Genomic DNA, 24964 nt, shown 5'->3' with positions numbered 1-24964 from the left:
AGAATAAAAATAGAAAAATCTCCCGGTATATTGTGTCTTTGTGTTCCAGTTCAGAGGTTATCATGTGATTACCCCTGAACTGCCAATATACTGTTTACAGTAATTAGTTTTTTCCTATTAAAACAAAGTGTTTATACTAGTTATCCGGAATTTAAATCCTGTATCTCTTACAACTGCTGTGAACCGAACAGGATTAGTGTCCGTCACCCAGACAGCGAGGGAGAGGAGGATTGGCAAAAGCGGTCAGCACAGAAATAGCACTAGCTCATGCAGACTGCTCCTGTGCTGTAGCATGGACTGACCAAAATGTGAACCCCATGAATGCGGACATGTATGGACTGTATAATAGCTGACTGAAGCCTAATGGGGTCTGGAGCAAGCCAAAAGGAAGAAACAGGTAAGAATGAAACATAAAGGACCTCAATGATCTTTGTAGAAAAAATGAAACACACCACTGACATTATTACATATTTGGTAGACCTGTGATTTCTGCCACAGCAGAAACAGATGATGGATATTTCTGGTTTTGTTTGTCCTAATGTGCAGGGAATGTATATCTATACATAGACTGTAGTTGAGGATATGTTTGTGTATACTGACGTGCCACCATATTAACTTTTGAAGTTTTAGGTGTATTTCTTTTCGCTATCAGCTGTATAGTATAAAGCTATTTGTTTAGCAGCACCGTATTCGAAATTAGAGAGTAGCTGTATTTTCACCTCTTACATATGTTCGCCATAACTATTGTTTTGAGGCCTTGAGGAGTGTTGCATCAATTTTCAATGTCAAGGGGAGGGTCCAATGAAAAATATAAATAAGGCTAGGGAGGGTTATACTTTTACAAAACAAAATATAATATTCAGCACCCCTCCCCAGCCCAATAATTTTCATACTGTCCCTAAATACTTTCATTAGGAAGGCATGAGCTATCAAATCAAGGTTGGAGAGCATTGGCAGTATACTAATGTGGTAGCACAAGGTCCAGATGACAACCTGCTTTTATTTTGGTGGAATTAATGCTCATTAACATTAGTATAAACCATGTACCACGATTTTTATTGTGTTTAACAGTATGGAAAGGCCCGTAGTCTTTCCTAGAAACAGCTAATTATAAGTGATAAGATATAACAGCTGTTGTTCATCCTTAACGGTAATCATTGTTGTTCCATGTAGTATTATAAAGTATTAGTATTATGTACACATAGGCCTAACACTCTTAAGAAATTAGCACAATCCAATTTAAAATGTGCTGCTGCTCTCCATGCTGAACAGAAATACTCTACACTTACACACACACACACACACACACACACACACACACACTGCTGAAAATCCTCCAGTCAGCAAGTTTACCTTACCCGACCTGGACCTGACCTCAGTCCCAGGCACTCTAATAACAGTCCAGTTTAACTGCTAGATATAAGATTTCTACTACTTCACGGTAAAGTCCATTCTCAGTGTTTGTGCACTGGAGGCTTCAAGTTTCCACATCACACTTGTGTAAGTTGTTTACTGGCCCTCGATTGGCTCCAAACCAGTTGTGATGTCACAAATCTTACTGGTAGATACACGTCTTAAACTGAGATTTAAGGTGAGCACAGAGAAATGTTCCACCTTCACCAGATGAATGGGAAAACAAACTCTGCACATCCATTATTGTGCACACTGACACTCAGACATCCAAGAAATAATCAAAAACACAGTTTGAAGTGAAGAGGGACATCCCCGATACTAAAGAGTTACTTTATTCCTCTCAGTTACAGAGAAACCCCCGACACCACCTACCATCACTGAGTCCTCAGATTCCGCTGACTCAACCCCACGTCTACCCGCCATCCTCATCACAGCTCCATCACGAGAAGACATTCATGCCTCGCCACCCACCATAACTATAGCTGATGCCGCCAAAGAGCAGAGGCCTTCTTCAACACCCTTTGTTGTGGGCAAGAAAGTAACAACCAAACAGTGACTAAACATATCCCGCCACAGAGGGTAAGCTCAGAATCAAACTGTGTGAGCAGAGAGACCAAAACTCAGAAACTCTACTTTGGATGTTTATCACAGATATGGAGAAAACAGTGGTGGAAGAATTATAAATATTTTTAATTTTCTTAAAAGTACAAAAGAATTAGCTGCAAATTTAATGAAAAGTACATACTTAATTATGCAAAATATCACTTTTCACTGTCCTTTATGTCCTGTATGTACTGATGGGTAATTTAATTTATAATAAAGCAATATATTTTATAGGTGATGTGTTGGAGGAAGTATTCAGATCCTTCACTTAATACTACACTGTAAAAATACTCCATTACAAGTAAAGTCTTGCAGTGAAAATGTAATTTAAGCAAAAGTAAGCAAGTATTACTAGCAAAATGTACTTTTGGTATCAAAAGTAAAAGTATTCAGGGCAGAAAACGTCCCCTGTGTGTGTTATACTATTATAAGATTATTATTATTGATGTATTCATGTGTAAGCAACATTTTAATGTTGCAGTTGGTCCAGTTGGAGCTCATTTGAACTATTTTATATATTGTCAGGTAGTTTAATCCATAACGATGCATATGAGCTCATCATATATTTTGTAGGCCTGTGTATAATTTTAATTTGTAAAGTACCAAGTGACTGTAGTAGTGGTGAACTACAAGATACAATATTTTCCAGCTTTGAAATAAGTATAATTATGAAGTGGCAAGAAATGGAATAAGTAAATCAAAAGTATGTCAAATTTGTGCTTGTGGTACCTGAGTAAATGTACTATGTCCACTGCAACAACACAACAGTTAATTCTGTTTTCCATGTTATTCTAAATGAGGACTGATGAGACTTCAGATGTTATTGTCAAATGGAAAGTTAACTACTGTATGTTATTTTTCATTTTGTTACAGTCTTCCAGGAAAGCATTCAAATGGACTTGAGCTTGATCATCATCCTCTGCAAAGCTGCAGCAGCAGCGTCTCTGTCTGTGGAAACTCCGGGAGAGCACTCAGTTGTCCTGTTGGTGGCGCGCTGTCTGCGGAGTTAAATGTTTAACATCTGCCGGACGGTGCTCCTGTTTTCTGTGGCTGAAAACGCTCTGAAATTAAAGAATGGACACCGTAGGAGAGGACGAACCGGACCCTATAAAGCTTAAATCCATAAAGAATAATAAAACATTCACAGTGCCTCAAAACGACAGGGTAAGAGACTGAACGACAAGTTAGCTCCCTGTGCGGAAACAGTGACGCCAAACTCTGTTCAAAAATCTGGAAGTTAAACAACTTTCTGCTGATCAGCGACGATATATCACTCACAGATAACAAATTAACATTAATGACAAATATAGATGGACTAGTCAGGAGTTCGGCGTGTATAAAACACAGACAACATTACATTTATGAGGAAATGTTTACTGTGTAGCAAGCTAACGTTGATGTTAGCTTAACATCACCTCGTCGTAACGTTAGCTCATTTAAAACAGTAAGTTATAATAATAATGATGATGGTATAAAGGTTGTAGCACTCTGAACCTGCTACTGTAACGTTACAAGTTATTTTTTAGATAAGAGTTTATCAACTCTGTGCCAATGTTTTTCGGTAAAGTGGTCACCAGTGTTCACTGATAACTGAAGATTTTAAATGGAGTTTGGTACTGTCTCCATATAAGAGTCCTGCTGTTTATCTATCAGGCTACATGTGCTGACTGTATGTGTGCAGACTGTGTAAACGTGATTGTTCAGTCAGGCGCCTTTGCTGTGTGAGTTGGTACACTACACGTACACTTCACTGGTATTGTCTCCAGCAGCAGCCAATCTCATTAATGGCTTCAACACATAAGCCTGCTTGTTAATGCGTTCACGTCGTCTGGGGTGGATGGTAGAGAAGGATTCTCATGTTGACAACTTGGATAGAGACGTGAACGCTGTTTACAAATTTGAAAATCATATTTAAAAAACTAACCAAGTCATCAGATGCTTCTTCACTGTGTCCTCCTCTCCCTCAGGGCACCCTTTTTTTTATAACTGAGCCAGCCTGACAGATTTGTGGTTTAATGTGTGGTGGCTCTAAGTTCTTTTTTCCATTTAGATAGTGGAAAAATCCCCTGAGAGCCAGTTCGTCTTAGTGGCTTAAGGCTACTTTTTTATAAAGAGCATTAGGTCCCTATTCTATATTGATTGTTCATCATTTCAGATACAGCAGTTTCACCATCACTAAATATTCACCCAGCTAGTTGTGAAGACTTCAACAACCACGTCACACTGAGCTAGCTGGAGAAACAGTTCATCTTCCAGTGTCTGTCCATCCATCAGACTTAATAATTAAGCTTCATACTGAAAGTAAAGGAATCAAAATGCAAGTCTTTTTAACTCCTGCTGGAGACACGCATGCTGCATCACTGAACTGAAGAGAAGCTCTCTGCCACCTCCTTATATTTACACTCTTTTACAGTTTGGGAGCTGCAGAAGTGTCAGAGAGTTTGAGAAACTCAACCGTATAGGAGAAGGAACCTACGGCATTGTTTGTAAGTCATAAATGTTGGAGAGTATAGATTGGTTTGAGAATTAAAATAGCACGTCAGTTTAGTTGGTCAGGAGATGAACTGTTTCCTCTTCTTACTACAGATCGAGCTCGTGACACCAAGTCTGATGAAATTGTTGCACTGAAGAAGGTCCGGATGGACAAAGAGAAAGATGGTAAGACCACTGCTAGTAGTAGTACTAGTGTGTGTGTGTGTGTGTTTGGTGTGTTTGTGCCTATTGCATGGAATTATCACTTTGAATAGATTTTGATAATCTTGTATACAAGTGGAAATAAGAAAAGAGCAGGATGTCACCAACTAATTTTATGCTAATGTGGCTAGTAGTTTGAAGATTCTCCTCTTGACCCACTGTGTTGAACAGACAAACTGAGCACTACTCCTGGTTTGCGTATCGTTTCTGTAGTTTAATTGATCAAACGGTCTGGAGAAGCTGTTGAACTTGTTGAACTTCTGCTCTGTGTCTGTCAGGGATCCCTATCAGCAGCCTCAGAGAGATCACCCTGCTGCTGAGGCTGAGACATCCCAACATAGTGGAGCTGAAGGAGGTGGTCGTGGGCACCCAGCTGGAGAGGTAACACACACACAGATGCACGCACCAAACGTCTTAAAACCAACGGCTCCGGTCCGTATTTCTGATTTGGTTTTAAAATGTGAGCTTTCAAAGCCAATGAAGCAGATGGGTAGAACATTTGCTCTGTTGTATGTTGTGCAGATTTTTGTACAGCCACCTGAGGTAAACTTGTGATTTTTTTACGGGTATATAAGATAAACTTCACTGCACACCTACAGTATCTGAGTCCAGTTAGACAGTTCAGAATCTGGACTGTAAGAGCTCAGGCCTTATACAAAATAAAACTGTAATTAATTATGATTCACTCTGGCTAATTGTGTGTGTGTGTGTGTGTCCTGTTCAGTCTGTTTCTAGTGATGAGTTACTGTGAACAGGACTTGGCCAGTCTGCTGGAAAACATGCAGACACCGTTCTCTGAGGCTCAGGTAGGACAGAGTCAAGTCCCTAAATCTAGCTGTTGACAGCCTTTGGTTGAACATGGCACTACTTAATTTCTCTGTTCTTGTATAAGGTGTTAACTTGGAACAAAACTGAACTTAATTTATCATCTGCTTGTGTTTTTTGTAGTATATTTGTGTTTTTTTTCACCATCAGGTTCTGCAGTGTAGTAATTCCTCTCCTGTCCTTTTCCAGGTGAAGTGTATTATCCTTCAGTTGCTCAGAGGTTTAGAGTATCTCCATCACAACTTCATCATACACAGGTCAGTGCTGAACATTTACTAAAGTCTGAAGACTCTGCTTTGTTCTTTTCTTATTTCTCTGGATTACTTAAACTACTTCACATCAAGATATTTACATTTTAGCAAGAATTCAGTTGATTTACCTCCCTTTCTGAAATAGTAACAGTACATGCCGTGTGTGGGTGTCAGTGTCTCACAATCAAAGAAAAAGGGCTCCGTTATAAAAGAAACAGACCTACGACACGTTCTCAATGTTTCTCATCTCAAGAAAACGCAGAAAAAAATGTTGCTAATGTAATTTAACAGGGCAGGTATATGGAACATAAATGACAAACTCTTTGTTTATGTTTCAAACACATTCAGCTCTTTCGTATTTCTTTTGTCTGGTCCTGCTTTGCATCATGAAAGCCAAACAGTTGGATTAAGTTGGTTGGATTGATCTGTCGGGTTTCCAGAAGTACAGTAGTATCTAGCATCTAATGCTGAGATGCAAAGGTAATTAAAAGAGCTTAGCACATGATCTGAGGTGCAGACAGAGGTACACGTCTGCTCTAACTCACTCGGGCAAATGCCAGTGGAAATTCAAGAACAGATTAACAGTTCATGATGTAGCAACGGACACGTTGAGGTGCGGAAAGATGATCTGTATTTCATTTAAAAATAGAAAAAAACAATGTAGTTGAGATCATAAGCCAAGATATGTTTGAAGTGCAGAATATTCACAGTTCAGTAAATAAATGGAGGGAAAATTGAAACGATCAGTCGGTTAATTGTCAGAAAATTAATCAGCATTAATCAGTTTTGATAATCGATTAATTGTTGGTGTAATTTCTTAAGCAAAATGATAAATGTTTGATGGTTGCAGGTTCTAAGTTGTGAGAATCTGCTGTTTTTTCTTGTCTTACATTATAGCAAACTGAATATTTTTGGGGTTTTGACTGACAGACAAAACTAGACATTGATGATGTCATCTCCCTTAATCGGGAAAAAGAAGTGGCAGATAAATCGAAAGTGAAAATAACTGTTCATTGCAGCCCTGATAATGTTCAGCAGCTAAATTATTTGAGGCATTATTGAAGGCGATGTGATGTGAACATGAATGTTAATATCCCCAACAAATCATGAGGAAAAACATGAAGGTGTTTACAGACACTCACCGTCCAACCTGACTGAGCTTAAACAAAGATGTGACAAAGATTAAACTCAGTGTAGCGCTCAGCTCTGTAAACGTGTGAAGAATGGACGAGGTTGAGAGCATTTCTTCTGGTAGCTAGCTCATTATCCTCCTCAATCTTGTTAACAGGGACCTGAAGGTGTCTAATCTGCTGATGACAGACAAAGGCTGCGTAAAGATCGGTGAGTCATCACTACTACCATAACCACATCTGCAGCTTTTCCCATAATCACATCACCACCACTGACCTCTGACCTTTCTCTCGTAGAATATCTATTTGCCTTAGGTCTCTTTTTTTCTCTCAGTCTGATATTGATCACCGACCTTTATTTGTAAGAAATCACTGAAGGCTTTAGAAACTTCACAAAAAACCTTTATCAGGGGAAAAATTATATAATGCTATAAAACTGTATAAAAAGTGGTATAATAGAATTTGATTGGTGGCCAGTCCTGATTGATATCCACAGTTATGAGCAGCAAAGCACTGCCTGAAAGCCCAAACCAACAATGTGTTAGTCTGTCTCTTGATACTTTCTGATTTCCCTCCTCTGTATGTGGCTCCCTGAAACATATAGTTGGGTTTTTTTTTAAAAGGCTCCATATTTTTCTAAAACAACTAGGCACTGTAGTGTTTAACACACATTTCTCAAACAAGAGGAAATAGTACATTTGTTGGGGACTATTTTCAGTGGCCGATGAATCCACATTTGAATCCACTAGTGAATATTTCTGGCAGCAGGATGGCGTGTGTTTAACTGAGTAAAAATAAACAGTTGTGTTTGTGCAACAGTGCGGCTCAGTAATGTGTTTTAATAGTTTTTGGACAACAATAGAGCTCTGTGACACATAGAAATAAGATATATTAGACTTTGGATACAATGACTAAACATGTGAGCTGCCGGTAAATGAAGCTGATGTCGGCTGCTGATGCTAAGTATAGGATCCTTGTTGGCGTTCCAGCATCTCTGCTTAAAACTTAAATTGACTTGGACTGAGGAACACCCAGACTGAAGAGCTTACACTGGCAAAACCAGCACCTTATCTTAAATCAGTTTTTCAAGTCTATTTCTGTAAACTAATATGCTTTGGGGGTTTTTTACAGTTACTTAAACACAGTATTTACATTATTTTTTTGTAATACTTTTTCATACAATACATTTTCTAAGTAAAGAAACTACATGAAAAAATGTGTTCTTAACTCAAGGTAATACTAACTCAATGTCCACTTACTAACTTTTTCTGGAGATTTCAGCCATCTTCATCAGTAGAAAGAGTTTGCTTAGTAATGAGTTGAAACTGAGCTTCAACTGCCCAACTCCATCCTTGTTGCTGCTTTTATCCATTTTACGTCACTGTGCATTGAATATCTTTTGATTCTGACAAAAGAAACCATTTGAAGATGTCACCCTGGGCTCTGGGGAATTTTTATTGGTACTTTTAACCATGCTGGCAACTTTATGATGGATTTTTGTGAAATTTTGTGCAAACATTCATGGTCTCCAGAGGATAAATCCTACACACTTTGGTGAACAACTCACTTTTCCTGTAGCACCACCAGCAGGTTGACATTTCTGGTTCAGAGTGAAATATCTCCACAACTGTTGGATGTATTTCTGTCCAATTTAGTTCACACATTCATGGTCCCCAGAGGATGAATTGTAATAACCATCATCTGGTCAAAATGACATTTTTCCAATACTTTGGTTTATGAGCACCAATTTCCATCAACCTCAGCTGCACTTTGTGTTTAGTGCTAATTAGCAAATGTTAGCACGCTAACATGCAAACCAAGATGGTGAACATGTTAAACATTATACCTGCTTAACATCAAAATGGTATCTTTATCACTGTGATCATGCTAGCATGCTGGTTTTGGCATTTAGCACACAAGTACAGCCTCACAGAGCTGCTAGCATGGCTGTAGACTCTAATACTTATGACATTTTATGAACTAAATAATTCAAATCAGCATATACCTTGAGAAGGTCATCGACCGAGAAAGTGAAGACAATGTGCAGGTGTCCCTTCCTCTTCTTAGTACGTGGCTACTCCACCTACACACCTGTCACAAAGACTATACAGGTGTGCAAGAGATTTTGGATGATCTATAAGCTAAACAATTAACAATGATTCAATTAATAAAAGAAATAATCAACAGATTACTTGTTTGTTAATTGTTTGTCCCAGACCCAGTGAATATTCATAAATGCATGTCTTATTTTTGTGTGTGTGTCCACCCCCCCCCCCCCCCCCCCCCACCCCCCACCCCCTTGTGTACAGCTGATTTTGGGTTGGCCCGGATGTATGGCATCCCGCAACAGCCCATGACGCCCAGAGTGGTGACGCTATGGTGAGTGTTTCCTGGGCCTTGGAGCCATGTCAATGTAAATGACCAATTAGCATGTATTTGTGTGTGTGTGTGTGTGTGTGTGTGTGGGTGTGTGTGCCGCAGATAACCGGTGTGTTGCTTACGTTGTGCTTGTGCAACGTCAGTGGAAACTAATCTTATTAATCCCTCTCAGTCATCCTCCATCATTAGCCCCATTACCTCATACTAGCTGGGTCTCTGTCATGATATGTGCTCCTTCCCTTCCTTCACATGTCTGTCTTCAGGTACAGAGCTCCAGAGCTCCTCCTAGGGTCCAAGACCCAGACTACAGCACTGGATATGTGGTGAGATTCCATCTATAATGATAACAAACACAATGCTAAACCTGCTGGATGATATAATTACATTTCACAACACAGGCGACCTCCACATACTGTAGACTGGTGACAGTACAAATCTGCCCAGCCACATTGAATTGTTGACTAAATCAAGCTTGTTTGTGTCACAGGGCGGTGGGCTGTATCCTGGCAGAGCTGCTGGCCCACAAACCTCTGCTGCCTGGAACCTCTGAGATCCAGCAGGTGGACCTGATAGTCCAGCTGCTGGGAACGCCCAACGAGAACATCTGGCCGGTGAGGTTCCAGCTCTAAATATCTCTGCAGCATAAACTTCAACTCTATACAGCTAAAGACACAGTGAGGATAAATACTGGAATGTAGTGACATTAAAGGAATATGCCAAAATTTCAGTGTCTTAGATGTTGAACATTGCAGAAGTTTATGATGTTTAAAATAAGTTTAGCCTTCAATTGATGAGAATATAAGCATCGATGCGTCTGATAGATTATTGGTGTGTGTGTGTGTGTGTGTCTCAGGGTTTCTCTCGGCTGCCCCTCATTGGTCAGTACAGTCTGAGGAAGCAGCCGTACAACAACCTGAAGAATAAATTCACCTGGCTGTCTGATGCTGGACACAGACTGCTCAACCTGCTCTTCATGTACAACCCACAGCGCAGGTACACCACACACACACTGTTAGGGGGCCTCCAGACGGTTGAGGTATATTTGTATTGTTACAAGATTTTTTTTCTGTCATGCTATACACCCCACATCTCCCGGGCCGTCCCTGTCACCCAATATCTGTTTTCTTTTTAAATCATCACAAGCAGCGCAGGCTTTTCAGGTGGTTTCCTTTCATATACTGCATAGTGTCCTGCAGTATTTTGTCTCCAAATGCAATTTTTAACCAACAGCAGCACTTGAGATGTGGTGTTGAGAGAGTGGTGACTGTGTTGCCACTGTAGTCGTTTTGATGACTAAAGTACATTTTCAAACTATACCATTTTCATATGATATTGTTTGGTGTGTACGGTGCTATCAAGATGTGATCTCACATGTTATAAGGACCTCGCGTGACACTTTTCCACAGCCGACATTTGACATCATAGTAGGAAAAGCACAGGTGTAAATAATAAAATGAATGATGGTTGAATTCCATTTAGCTGCTTCGGTTTCAGGGTCCTAGTATTGTTCACGCTGGCTCACTGTCACACTGTCATGACTTGCTGGGAGTCTTAAATAGAACAGAGCCATCGTTAATGTTATTAGTAACACCTGTGCTTTTCCTACTGTGACGAGTCGACATGTCTGCTGTGAGAAAGACCTGCCGTGTGAAATGTGTGCACTATATAGTGCCCTCAAATATTCCTACAGTGGAAATGAAAAAAGTAGGGTTCATGGCACATACACTACTTCCTGCTAACAATCCCACAATGCAACGCAGAGACATTTTATAGATTGATTCATAAGAGTCTGAAATTTCAATGTACTGCTTACTATACAGTAAAGTAGTGAGTGCAGATGATCTAGGGAGCAGTGAAAGACTGAATACAGATAGAAACACAGATGCACACACACACATATGTGACCAAATGTTTCACCTTTGTCTGACAGAGCAGAGAGACTGAATGAAGTCACTTTGACTGGCTTTGCTCATACAAATAATTACATTATTTTTTTTAGATGTATTCATATATAATTGATTGAACTGTGTTATGATACACTGAAATAATGAAGAGCTTGTCTCTCTTTTCCCACAATGTTAATGTGGCTCAGGAGTGAAGTTTTGGTGGTTCAGCTCCCACTCAGTGACATGTATTCATTCAAAGTGCAGTTTAATTCTGGTAAAAAAAAAACAACAACATTTTCACAAAGTCTGGCATGATAGTGCAGTGGGTAAGATTTTACCTTGTTGCTGTGAAATGACTAACCTACCTCCCAGTTGCATTGCCATGGTTACTGCTAGGTTGGAGTACGCTAACTGACTTGATTACATCAGGTAATGGGTCCTTAAATTATTACTCGGATAAATCTTATTATGTCTTTTGCATGTATGAAAAAGACAACTTTTCTTAAAGGTAGAGTCATGTATCCTGGAGAAAGATGTTGATATTTGATCTAAACACCCAAACAAATACACCCCTCCCTTCGTGCTCCTCCTGAAGCTCCGCTCCCCAAATTCATGGATGTGCATTACCAAGGCAACGACCAAAAGAGAAATATGGCAGAATCCAGAGCAACGCATAAGCTGTAGAGTCACTTCTGTTCCTCTCACACATTGTAATGAGCGGAAGGAAAATTTCATCTCATGTGAGCACAACAGTCCATCCACACTCTCTGCCTCTCTGCAGTCTCCCCTCTTCTCACTCGACCTGTGTTCAGCATCTCTGTCCACAGAAGCAGCCGTCTGTCAGCTGCAGCTCCTGAAGAGCTGAGAGGACAAACTGCCTCCACCAGGCTGACTGACAGCAGAAATTTACTGAACCAAAATAGTTTGTATGTTGGCTCCACAAGAAGAAATTGACAGTGTATTTATTGATTCATTGATACGGTTAATAAGTTGAAAACACATATACAACAGGATATTTGTTGAATATGTGAGAGAAAATGAGAAAACACTTTCTGTGTTAATTGGTCACGGCCTCTCTCTCCAGTTCGCCAGCTCTCCCCCACCATTCAGTATCTGCTGGAGACGGGAGACTGTCATGTTCTCACATAGACAGCTGCTCTGATGACTTCCCTCTGTCCTGTGCATAAGCACCAACACCCCCTGCTGATTGGCCAGAGTAGTGTTGTGTGTTTAGTTTCCCATTTACAGAGCCAGGGCTATGTATGAACACCGGATTTTTTTTTCAGTGCACACAAAACCGACAGCTAGCTCACTGAATTTGACAAAAAGTGTATTGGACATTCTTTCTCCAGAATCACTGACTCTACCTTTGAGAGCTATCAGTAATTGATTTTTGTCTTTTTCCTTCATTCAGAGCTACCGCCAAAGACAGTTTGGAGAGTTCCTACTTTAAAGAGAAACCTCTGCGTGAGTAAACTGATACTGGATGTATGTCAGCTGTCATCCCTGATCTCTGATGTCAGACATTAATCTTTTGTCTCTGCTCCTGTGTGCAGCCTGTGAACCGGAGCTGATGCCAACCTTCCCCCACCATCGCAACAAACGGGCCGCTCCTCCACTAGAGAGCCACTCGAAACGGAGCAAAGTGTGACGAAGATGCTGATGAGAGACATTTGAGTGGAATTGACATTCTCAGTAATGTACACTCAAATCTTTCTGCTCACACTGCATACATTGGCAACATGGATCTGCTCATGAGGAGGTTTTACTGTGGAGGTTTGAGATCAAAGAGACTCTGGAACATGTCAACACCCTGCTGTACTCAAGTATGACCCTGCTCAAAACATGGTCATTTAAAAAGGTTGTTATCGCACATTAAGCAGTGTAGAAACATTTGTTTTTATCATTGTGTACCACTCATAGTTTCCAGAAGTTTCTCCACTATTTCTTAATGTTCATATTGCTGCCAAGGTCTGTAGACTAGAGTCTGTAGCCATGCTAGCAGCTCTGAGGCTGTACATAAGCAGTGTTGCTTTGTGCTAAATGCTAGCATGCTCTCAATGACACTGCAAACATGCTAATATTTAGCAGGTATAATGTTCACCATCTTAGTTTTACTTGTTAGCATGCTAACATTTGCTCATTAGCACGGAACACAAAGTAAAGCTGAGGCTGATGGGAATGTTATTAGTTTAACAGGTATTTGGTCTTAAATCAAAGTATTGGACAAATTAAAACTTTGACCTGATGATGGCGCCACATAAAAAGTAAAGGAGTTACCACAGTTGTTAGGATTCATCTTCTTGGAAGCATGAATGTCTGTACAAAATGTTGTGCCAATCCATCAGGTAGATCTTGAGATATTTCAGAGGATAAATGAAAAGTTTGACCTGCTTGTGGCGCTAGAGGAAAAGTCGGCAGGATTCATCCTCTGGGGATCATGATCTGTTCAAAATTTCCAGGCAATACATCAAATAGTTTAGATATCTCAGTCTGGACCAAAATGGTTGGACAGACATTGCCAACTGTAGAGCCATGCAGCTAGCATGGCTAACAAGGTTACGGTAATGAGGAGAGTTGCCTTGACAACAGCACAGGAGCATCATGTACTGTAGTTTTGTGGTGAGCACTGGTCACACCAAAATGAGACTTGTCTCTGCTGAGTTTTGATCCAAACGTCTAAGCAGTTAACGTGTGAAAAGGTGAATATGAGCTAAATCAATACGATCAAGCTCTGCCTCCATGTCAGCTCAGTTACTGTGGATACACTTCATGGTCAGATAAATGGCCTGACAATCTTGTGAAGCTGCCCTGAAAGTAAAAGGTCCCAGGTTTGATCCCCTCAACCATCAGTATGTGTTGATAACCAGCTGTGTCCTGTCAAAGTGTCCTTGAGGTAAGAGACTGAACTGGTAAATGTGCTCACTCATGCTTAATTGTGAAGAGCCTCAGCTGGATTGCCTGAAATAAACTGTAAATAAACAGTGGTCTCATTTGTAGAAATCACTGATATGCTTGTAACTGGTAGAACTGGTGTCATCAGCTGTAGAACATGGCAGTAATGGCTCATATTTATCTTAACAGGGATGGATATTTACACTGTTGCTGTAGAGCCTCTGAACATGTTTAAACAGTCAGCTAATGGACATAATAAAAATATCAAACCACTGAAATGTCAGTTTTTATTAATTCAGCTTAAATTAGTAGCAATGGTTACACAGCCAGCGGCAGGTTAGGTCCCCTTACAAGGACGTTAATAACTGACCTCCAACTCAACCAGCATGTACAGTACCTACACACACGCGCACACACGCAGTGATACTAGCACTGAGCTATCACAAGAAGTCCATCACTGTCAGACAAGCCTGTGATCCTGGTGTGATAGTGAGAGGTCAGAGAGTTGCTACAGGACAAACACCCAACAGCAGTTTGATTTAGAAGATTATTGAAAACTTCAAATCTCTGATGACTAACTGCATGATCCTGCTTCTTAACAGTCAGCGACAGGTTGGTTTCCACATCGTCTGTCTGTCAGCTGACAACAGGACAACTACTATTGAAGCTCGGAAGTGTTAACAGAAAGCTAGCCCTGAGCAGGCAGTAATGAATTATATGGTAGTGTCTTGCATCAATAGTGGAACTTTAGCCTCCCAATATAGGAAAAGAAAGGACTTGCAGTGGAGCTCCATCATGAGAACATCAACAAAAGAAATACTTCAAGTGTAAACATACTGTACCTCTATTATAGTCAGTCAAGTTACATGTCAAGTGTGGTCAAATAAGTTGTATAAATAGTTTTGTAACACTGTTGAACAATGTACGCCAGGGCAAAAACAAAACAAATTCAGATTTAAGGAGACGTGCTTGATTGATTGTCTTTGACACCAGGAAGAAAAAAGTTTTTGAGCAAACTGCTGAGCAGAAACAAAGCAACAGAAATACTAACGGAGGGAAACTTCACAGTATGAGTCTGACAGACAGGTGATGTCTGGGAAATGCGGTGCAGAAATTCATTTTACCTCATTTAAAAATGAGCAACTAGAGCTGAGATTTAAAGGTTATACTGGAAACCACAATTCAGAAAACTTATTTCACCAAAAGGTCCATTTAGTAGCTGTACCGGAGCTTGAGATCATATCACATGATCTTCAGCAGCAGATGGAGTTGCCCTTGTTTTGTTTGTTTTTTTTAAAGAGTGCTTTAAGGACTTTTTTTTGGTCCATTTTGACTTAAAAGCTGAAGTGACGAAGACCATGTGGCATAATCAAAAGCTCCAGAACGGTTACTAAATGGACCTTACTGTGAGATTTTTTTGACTTGTGTTTCTACGGTCAAGAATGAACTTTGAAACTCAGCTTTTAAGCTAAAATGGACAATAAGATAAAAAAAAAAAATTACATATCTACATTCCTCATAATGAAGATCATGTGATATGATCCAAAGCTCCAGAACAGCTACTAAATGGACCTTGTGATGAGATTGTTTTCTGAAGAACAATAGCGTTTTTTTAAATATCTTTTTCAAGTTTTTGGATTGAGTAAATGTGGCATTTGACCATCAATCAAACACGTCTCTAGAATCATATTACTGATTGAACATGAATGTGTCAGTCACACTGCTGCTAGCACAGAGGTAAACGCCTGATGCGCACACACACACACGCACGCACACACACACACACGGAGCTATAGAGGGACACTGAGGCAGCGATGATCAATTAATGCAACTCTCGATCAAATAAAATAACAGGGCTCTCGACATATGACATATACATTAAGACACACAAGTTTAATAAAAACACTTGGATGCATTCACACACTCGCATGCCTGGCAGGAGAACGAACTTCTTCTTTTGATTCTTCTTCAAACGTCACTGTCCTTCATCGCGATCCGAAGCAAAGTGCACAATGGCAACAAAATGTACAGTCCTTCAGTCAGACAGAATCGGCTCAGAGAGGGACAAACTCTGTGTGCATTTAGCTTCAAATGCACCTTTCCTTGTGTCGATGCAGGTTAGATGAGAAGTTCTTGTAGTGATTATAGCGGCTGCTTTTTTATGGAACGTTGTCTTAAATGGGGAAAGACATCGGCTCTAATGTCCAACTACCAAATCACACCAAAATTTTTCTATTGTAGCATTTGGTCAACGTCCTCCAGGGATTCAAAAATAGCCGACTGGATGATTAAAAGAAAGAAACATTTTCTCTCCCCCTTTTTTTTTTTTTTTTGTTCTGACACTCCAGTCGTTTATTTTCAAATCCATGAGAGACAGTGAACCAAGCGCAGTGGAGAAATGAAAGCCTACAGGATGGTACAGCGGTGGAAGGGGAGAGATGGGTGTTGTTGGGAGCAGTTTGACCCTTCTGGTAGACTCGGGCAGGGTGAGGTGGGGTCTGAGTCTCAGCCCTCCATCCCAAAGTCCTCTGTGAACTTCTTGACCTTCAGCAGGTCTTCAGTGTTGACTGTGGGCCGGGTGGTGGACAGAGAGCGCAGCATGTCCGACTGCGAGTGAAAAAGAGATAAATAGACTTATGTTTGTTTCACATCATATATTCTATCCACACATTAAAGATCACAGGGTTAAAAATGGACCCAGCACAATACTGGGTTACCTTTATCCACTACCAGTGGTTTGGGTTATTTACTCCAACTAAATAAGGTTATTTTGAGCTCAAGCTCAAGTTTTACCTTAAAACTGTCACAAAAGTATTGTTAGTTGTACAAAACGATGACATTTAAAACTACAAAAGATACCCTTACTTATAATAGAAACAAATCATATTCAATAGTGAATAAATTTAAATTTAAAAGGAGCGAGAGTAGATTATAACAATTTGCAACCATAGCATGTTTTTAGTTTTGGCTCAATAACCCAACACTAACCTCTCATCTTATGTGACTTAAGTTAACCCCATAAGTGATAAGAAGACTTTATACAACTGTTGAGAGTTGTATCGTAGGCCCTGTTTACACCTGGTATTAACATCCGTCTCAGGTGATCCGATCACAAGTGGACGGCTTTAAGTACAGGTGTGAACGCACCCGAGACGCATTGAGATCCGATCACTCAGACCACATTCGGAGGTGGTCTGGGCCACATGTGTCCACATTTATTTAGCAGTGTAAACACAATGCGTCCTGGACCAGATTGAAGGACTGCCTACTCAACTGATGTCCTCTATTTTCCAGCAGACTAGACACAGGACCCTCCGTCCAAAGCTGTTCAACTTGTTTGATAACAGGATAAAGAGATGCATTATTTTGTTTTTCCATTTTCATGTGAATTAAAAAATGAAATCCACTTCCTGTTTTTTCCTTTTTTTTCCCTCGTTCCCCTAACCCGTTTTCCTCATCAAATCCACAATTGGAATGGAGATTAGGCCATTCATTTTCCGCTTGTCTGTCTAAAAAAATATTTCAGAAGTGAAACGTTGCTGGATAGTTTCCTCTGTCCTGTCAAATTGATAACTACAGTTTTAAGTTTTGCTGCGCTGCTCCACATACTGAGCTCAGGATTTATCAGGACGGTTGCTTTGCTCCGTACTTTTCAACTAAACTCAAAGAACTGACCCTTTTGATGTGTAGTAGAACACAGAACATTAATTAACATTAGATCCTGACCGATGCTGTCGGAGTGTCGCAGATTTAAATAATCAATGAAGTTATGCTGCTGTGCCTCGTGCGTAAAGGCGCGCAGCTTCTCTCAATGGAGAGACGCAGCTGCGGGGAGATCGATGCATATAACTCTGATATCAGTCTTACAGAAGCTCCTGGTTCAGGCTCATGTCTACTCTCCCTGTCTGCTTGATGAGGATGCTTATCACCTCTGTGTTGTTCAGAAATACGTGTGTGTCTCACCATGCAGACTATGGGCTCCAGTAGCTTATCACTAGGCACATCTATCCACGTCATTTCTATGGCTGCGGGGTCGCCAGGGGAACAAGGGGTCAAGAGGTCGTCCACCATCACCTGGTTGTTGCTGCGGGAAGGACCGCGAACCTGCAGGAGTGAGAATGAGACAAAAAGCACAACAGTCATATAAAACAGGGATTCGACAGATATGGTTTTGAAGATTGATCCTTTTTTCCTCCTTTATTTCACCTTTTTGAAGTGCGTGGCAGACTGGACCTTCCTCACTGGCTGCATGAGTGCGTCTCGGACGATGATGCTGATGTCGGCGCCGGAGTAGCCGTCTGTTTTGCGGGCGAGCTGCCGCAGGTCGGCCTCGCTCAGGCTGTGTGGCGTGTTGCCCAGGTGTAGACGAAACATCTGAGCCCGAGCCGGCTCCTCCGGCAGAGGGATGTAGATACGCTTCTCAAATCTGACACACGACAGAGGACAAGTTCCATTTAAACGCACTTTTTCACCTGCTGTTTGAAACATTAACTACAAAAGTGAGCCTGCAGGTTTCCATCAGACACTTTGAAGAGCTTGTGAAAGCTGCCTGTAGCTCAATTTAAAACCAAATAAAACAAAAGAGGAACCATGTCTGTCTGAACATGTGTGTATAATGTAGATCCACGAGAGTTTGATATGCTCACTATACTGCTGATCAAATTCATCTGTTTTATAGTGAAACTGCACAATCAATCATACAGTACTTGGCTTGTTTCACACATTTCATCTTCCTCAGCCCTTTAAAACCACCATCTATCTCTTCCTGCTGAAGCCTTAGTCATGTTTAATGGACAGAACACGACACCACTGTCACGACTACTGACAATGATGCTGTTGGTTCATTTGCAAAACCACTGTGTTAAAAGTAAGGATGGGTGTTGTGTCGATACTGCTGCTCTTAATCGACACTGGAAAATAACTGAAGGATTATAACTTGTTTATATTTTTTATATAACAAAATATTGTTTGTAGAGCAAAGTCACTACATAAACTCAAAATAAAAACAAATCTACAATCTCAGTACATTAAATAATATTCCTGACATCAAAACACTGAGTTAAGTTTAAAAAGGACGAAACTGACTAATTTTAAGATACATGGCTAATTAGGCTAATCAGGTAGGCTACACACAGTCAGCCTGTTAGCCTAGCAAGCGTGCTGTGGCTGAGTCATACCAGCGGTGGATGGAAGACTGCGGACAGAACAGCTGAAAATACATCTTCTGTAAATGTGTGCTTGTCGAACACTTGTTTTGATGAATTACTCTTAGTGGCTTTTTACTTGCAAAGGTTTTATTGCAGGGATTTTGATTTGTTTACTATGTAAGGTTTTATCTTTCACTCTGTCTGCTCTGCTGTCTGCTCTGTGCGTGTGTGTGTGTGTGTGTGTGTGTGTGTGTGTGCGTGAGGTGGAGGAGCTCAGCCCCACCCTCAGGCAAACACTGACACAGAGAGAGACAGCTAGGAAAGGCTGCAGAGTGACCGTAAATGACACCAAAACCAGATGTAATCCTCTGCCAATCTTCCTGATAAAAGAACCAATCTCTGGGTTCTTACACATTTAAAATCGCTTCCAATTCAGCACCAGGTTTAGAGGAGCATCCCTGGTTAAAAGAGTTAAAACATTGCTTCTCTTCTCTTTAAGGCTATAATGCAGGATCTGTGTATCAAAGAGCCTTCTAGCTATGTGTTTCACTTCAGAGTTGACATTATGTAATCTGAATAACCTTTATGAAATTTAACAAAGTAGTTCCTGCTCCTGTTGCCCTGAAACGTAACGTAGTTTGATGGAGTACATCTAGTCTGTCATCCACCTAACCAATATAAATGCACCCCTTAATGTATGAAGTTGTGCTATTTGAATAATTCATCAAACATCCCTGTAGGAAAAACAGAACTGGAGTGCCCTGGTAGCCGAATGGTTACTGCACATGTCACATCACTGCAACGTCCCTGGTTCAGTTCCAGCCAGGGACCCCTGCTGCATGTCATACCCATCACTCCCCTTGTTTCCTGTCTGCCATTTCACTATCCTCTATCCAGCAATGGAAAAAGTGCCTAAAAAATAATCATGGGAAAACAAAAAACAAAACAAAAAAACCTAAAACCAAACAGTGGAGTATGCAGGTGACCTCTGACCTTCTGCGGATGGCAGCGTCTAGCACCCAGGGGATGTTGGTGGCTCCCAGTACCAAGATGCCATCGTTGTTGTTTCCCACACCTACAAAACAAGAGCGCTTCAGTCAAAATAAGCACTTCCTGCTTTCCTTGGTGTCCCTGCAGGGTATAGAGAATATCTACAGTATACAGTAAATATACTCTAGATATTTTTCACTGACAGATTCCTTCAGCTCACCCTGCATCTGGACGAGGAACTCTGTCTTGATGCGGCGGGCGGCCTCGCTCTCGTTCTCGTTCCTGGAGCCGCACAGTGAGTCTACCTCGTCAATGAAGATGATCGAGGGTTTGTGCTGGCGAGCCAGGTCAAACAGGTTCTTCACCAGCCTGGGGAACGCAGGGAGAGATGGAGAAAATGAGACTTGGGAGAGAAGGTGAGTGTGACAGGAGCAGAGAAGAGGTGCGAAGACTGAAAGCAAAACATAACATGAAACAAACACATTCTGTTACATGACTTTACTACAACATCCTTCCAAACTTGTCTGATTCTCCTTAACTTCCTCAGAGCTTGGATCTTGTCTCTCCCTCTCTAGAATACAATCATTTCAAACAAAAACACGTACTTCTCGCTCTCTCCCAGCCACTTAGACATGAGGTCTGAGGAGGAGACAGAGAAGAAGGTGGAGTTGTTGGCCTCGGTGGCCACTGCCTTGGCCAGGTACGACTTCCCTGTCCCTGGAGGTCCAAACAGCAGGATGCCTCTCCACGGAGTCCTCTTACCTGAGAACACAGAGACCCAGTAGTAATGTTGGTCATGTTGGGGTAGTGTTCAACAGCCTGTTCTAGCAGTCAGGTCTGAACAATGACTAAATGAGGCATAGAGGTAGACATGATAACATTTACTGCTGTACCACCTAACAGTCAAACAACAAGGATGGAGAGCTGTTACTAAAGGAGTAGCAGTACAACATCTATTACAGAGGTAATGCTACAATGACATATTAAAGATCTGGAGATCTTATGGCCTTTTTTTAACAACATCTGTGACATTTTATTCACCAAAAATTGTTTAGATTCCTCTAAATCCACCTCTTCCTCTGTCCTCCAGCAGGCTGTTTCCAAAGCTACTCACATAAAATCTACATTATTAATGACCACCTACTATTGGCTGGAGGTCTGGCCCCACCTTCACCCCCAGCCAATCGGAATATGACCTAATGAATAATGCAAGTTCCCTTACACTGCATCTTTACCAGGAGTAATGGCTACAGCCGGAGATGTAAGACAGTATATAAGGGTTCTATGAACCAGAGTCTGATCCTGAATGAAGGGAAGAACCTGCTGTTGCACAGTTGAGATTTTAACAGGATGTTTTAGCACAGCAATGTCGTGTCTAAGTTCTCCATGAAGTAAAAGTCATTTTTTTCCAAATGTAGCTGGAGGTGGCTAGCTTAGTTTTAGCACAGAAGAGTCCAAAATCCAAAGAGATCCAGTTTACAAACATGTAAATGTATCAAATCCTCACATTTGAGAAGCTGGAAATTTTCAATAAATGCTCAATAAAGTCCAAGACTTTAAGTCTAACTGAAATCACATTTGGTCATCATACAGTCCAAAATCATGTCAATGTGTTTTGTGTATTGTTAATGTTTTTATTAAATAAAAAGAAAGAAAAAAGCCCTTCAGGAAAATATCAGAAATGCTCCTCTTTGTCTGGAGGGACGTGTTGGTGTCTGTGTTTGATTGACAGCAGCTGGCAGACTGAACTCCAGCAGGGCAATGAGAGACAAAGTGAGCAAACTGCTGTAGCTACATGTCATGGACAGACAGTGTGTGTGAGTCTGTGGCTCTTGTGTTGTGTAGCAGGATGCTATCAGGCATGACTGTCTACTCTCCCTATGATAGAATGCCAAGTTATTGCTTTATGCAAAGATTTGATTGGCTGTATGGAAACAAGGTCTCCAACTACATAGACAGAGAAATAACGCTATTCCATCAAATTAATGCACAACAAGGAGGAGCCATCATGAAATCAAAAAATATAAATGATACATTTCTCTCTTTTGCTTTCTGATTTTTTTTCCCAAAGGAAAACACAGAACAAGTTATTTACAGAACAGATATGTATGGTGTAGGGCAGCCATTTGCAGCCTCAGAGTGTCATCTAGTGGGCTGCAGAGGCAGTGGTACTGCCAAATGGTTAGATTACAATTATTTTTCTTAATTTACAAAGCTAGTTATTTTTATATCTAAATATGCTCGAGAAAAGAAAGAGTCATTTGCAGCTCTTGTACCACAGTGAAGTAAGGTGGCTTTCAAGAGGATGTGTACATATTTTTGAACTGAGAAAAGAAGTGCACACATTTTTGGAAGAGCAGGACTCCCCTCAAAGTGAAACTTTGGAAGCCTCTCCAGTGTTTTAACCCAACATTTGACTCAGTTGTCACAAAAGTCTGCAGGCTACTTCCAAGAGGACCCACGACATGGAAACATTTGGATTTTGGACCCTTTCTCTCCTGCTTCAGAAGACATGGGTCTGTCCAATGTGTTAGAAAATGAACTGATGGAACTATCAGCAGACAGCAGCCTGAAGCTTCAGCTTTAATTTCACTTGGACTAATTACTATATTATCAAGAATGGATCATATACATTTTGTACCTTCAAAACACACCTAAAAAAGGTTTTTTACCTCTTCCGTGTATTTTTAACTTTGTGATTTCAGTGTATTAGAGAGGGAAGATCCTACAATACCTGTAAAGAGGTGAGGGAATTTGATGGGCAGGATGACGGCTTCCTTCAGAGCTTCCTTGGCCCCCTCCAGTCCAGCCACATCGTTCCACCTGACATTGGGCTTCTCCATTACAATAGCACCTGGACACACAAACAAACAGTGATTAAGACTGACAACAACACCATCAAAATGCAGAAAGAAGAAACACTTGATGGAAACAACCCTCAACCCAAGACTACTAATACTACTACTAACACAACATTTATACAAGTTAATATCATATATTGGCTTCATCATCCCAAAAGGACTTATTGCACCCATGTACGCTCACTCACCCATAAGTTGCTCCTGCAGTTTCTTCTTCTCTGGATTTTCACCCTCGCTGTCGCTATCACTCCTAGACCAGACACACAAAAACACAGAGAGGTTGACACAAATACATTTAAACCCACTTCAGAGTCTAACGCCTGACAGAGCAGGAGAGTGACTGCATACTTGTCATTGCTCTGCGCCTCCTTCACAGGCTTCTTGCCCTGTTTATCTTTATTCTTCAGGTAGTCCTTAAGTTTCTCCGCTCTGTCCAGGTACTGCATACACTTTGCTCGTATGCTCTCCTTTGCCTTGTCACTGTGGGCCTCATCTGAAGGAAAAACAAGAGTCCAAGCAACAGTGTGGATGAATGTTTGTAGCAGTGAGAGGGGTAGAGTGTAGGTCAACTAACTGTCAGGCTGCAGAACTCACATTTGATGGCATGTAGGAAATACTCCACAGCATGCTGGTAAAGGCGCAATGCCTCCTCATAATTCTTTGCCTTGTCTTCCTCTGTGGCTTTAGTCACAAGATCAATCGCTTTCTGCAAAGGATACACAGACATAATGTAAGCGAGATATGCTGTATAATGAAGTGGGATACAAGAGATATGTTGTATAATTAACTGAGGATACAAGAGAGATATGTTGTATAATTAACAGAGGATACAAGAGAGATATGTTGTAAAATTAACTGAGGATACAAGAGAGATATGTTGTATGATGAACTGGGGATGGAGACATAGAAACAGAGGCAGGGAATGTACACATGTGCCTGTCATCAGTCTCTACACAGGAGTTTCAACCAAAACAAAGCCTTAATTATATAACCAACATGTAATTAAACGGGGGGTCCTATGAGTTTCTTTAATTCTACTGCAAAATTCACGCTGCTATTTCTTAAGCCAAAGGCCACAGCAAATATTTCCATCACGTAAATCTTTGTTTTGAATGTGAACTGTTGTGTGAGCAGCGGGCACAGCCCAGCTAACTAACGGTGAGACAGCGGCTGCTGCCGTTATGATCAAGGTTTAACGTTACAAACACACAGATTTATAACCGTCACAAGAACTAACAAATATGATTATTTATATATTCTCTGGTAAGGTGGTACAGTAGTATTAGTTGCATAGAATAATATCATTTTTAAGAACATTTCTGGCTCAGTTTACATAGAGCTGTAGCTAGTTAGCTTTTAAACGTTAGCCTACCTGTAATGTTGACGTTGTCATTTCATCTCACTCTTCTGCTCTTCGCCCAGATTTCTGTCCTCTACACCTCCCCGGCGGTGGATGTGTGAAGAAAAGCACCCGTTAGGTTAGCTGTCCTGCGTTGTGAGGGGGCAGGTTGCTCTTGACATGACAAAACACTGGCTAATACGGGAGCTAGCGAAGATGACAGCTTTGCCTCGACCCAACAAAACCACAGCAACAACACTACACACAACTTCCGGCGGTAACCTTCAAAATACAACCTCAATGAAAAACGGGAGCACGTGTCCACCTCTATTCTCTTTGTACAGCCATAATCCATCAGTTGATAGGAGATGTGTTAACGATGGTCTCTTCGCTTAATCAATTTTCGATTTATTTGGTCACTGACATAACGTTATACATATAATGAGTCACTTTAATTTGACAACAAATACTGATGTTTTCCGGTCAAATGGCTAAAAACTGGCAACTTGACGAATGGAAACAACAGTGCAGGTGAGTTATTATGGCTGTTG

The 24964-nt window shown here is 40.9% G+C and overlaps 2 protein-coding genes across 2 annotated transcripts; one reads left to right on the top strand and one right to left on the bottom strand.

Moving 5' to 3' along the window:
• The first annotated feature begins 262 nt into the window (after nucleotides 1-262).
• On the top strand, nucleotides 263-14354 carry cdk10 (cyclin dependent kinase 10). The gene is made up of 15 exons (XM_067589001.1): nucleotides 263-397; nucleotides 1758-1992; nucleotides 2890-3180; nucleotides 4430-4502; nucleotides 4603-4674; nucleotides 4989-5091; nucleotides 5435-5516; nucleotides 5725-5792; nucleotides 7075-7127; nucleotides 9226-9295; nucleotides 9559-9618; nucleotides 9783-9906; nucleotides 10149-10288; nucleotides 12596-12648; nucleotides 12738-14354. The coding sequence occupies exons 3-15, from the start codon at nucleotides 3091-3093 to the stop codon at nucleotides 12830-12832; spliced, it is 1083 nt and encodes a 360-aa protein (XP_067445102.1). The 5' UTR covers nucleotides 263-397; nucleotides 1758-1992; nucleotides 2890-3090; the 3' UTR covers nucleotides 12833-14354.
• vps4a (vacuolar protein sorting 4 homolog A) lies at nucleotides 14350-24677 on the bottom strand. The gene is made up of 11 exons (XM_067589000.1): nucleotides 24447-24677; nucleotides 23669-23780; nucleotides 23423-23567; nucleotides 23263-23324; nucleotides 22948-23067; nucleotides 20819-20975; nucleotides 20434-20582; nucleotides 20217-20298; nucleotides 18283-18502; nucleotides 18040-18180; nucleotides 14350-16683 (listed from the first exon to the last, which is right to left on the bottom strand). Exons 1-11 carry the CDS (start codon nucleotides 24465-24467, stop codon nucleotides 16582-16584), a joined length of 1311 nt encoding a protein of 436 aa, XP_067445101.1. The 5' UTR covers nucleotides 24468-24677; the 3' UTR covers nucleotides 14350-16581.
• Nucleotides 24678-24964: the final 287 nt, after the last annotated feature.

The sequence above is a fragment of the Thunnus thynnus genome, chromosome 5 (genome assembly GCF_963924715.1).
Source record: "Thunnus thynnus chromosome 5, fThuThy2.1, whole genome shotgun sequence".
Lineage (NCBI taxonomy): Eukaryota > Metazoa > Chordata > Actinopteri > Scombriformes > Scombridae > Thunnus > Thunnus thynnus.
Note: the sequence above shows the minus strand (reverse complement) of the source record. Positions and strands in the feature narration are given on the sequence as shown.

Bases quoted from the DNA above. Each gene is read 5' to 3' on its own strand.
- vps4a (XM_067589000.1), bottom strand. From the start codon at position 24,467: ATGACAACGTCAACATTACAG. The intron at 23,568-23,668 runs GTGAGTTCTGCA...TTTTTCCTTCAG, and splicing joins TTTCCTACATGCCATCAAAT to ATGAGGCCCACAGTGACAAG. The intron at 18,181-18,282 runs GTGAAATAAAGG...TCACTCCTGCAG, and splicing joins CTGCCACGCACTTCAAAAAG to GTTCGCGGTCCTTCCCGCAG.
- cdk10 (XM_067589001.1), top strand. From the start codon at position 3,091: ATGGACACCGTAGGAGAGGACGAACCGGACCCTATAAAGCTTAAATCC. The intron at 4,675-4,988 runs GTAAGACCACTG...TGTGTCTGTCAG, and splicing joins GATGGACAAAGAGAAAGATG to GGATCCCTATCAGCAGCCTC. The intron at 12,649-12,737 runs GTGAGTAAACTG...TCCTGTGTGCAG, and splicing joins CTTTAAAGAGAAACCTCTGC to CCTGTGAACCGGAGCTGATG.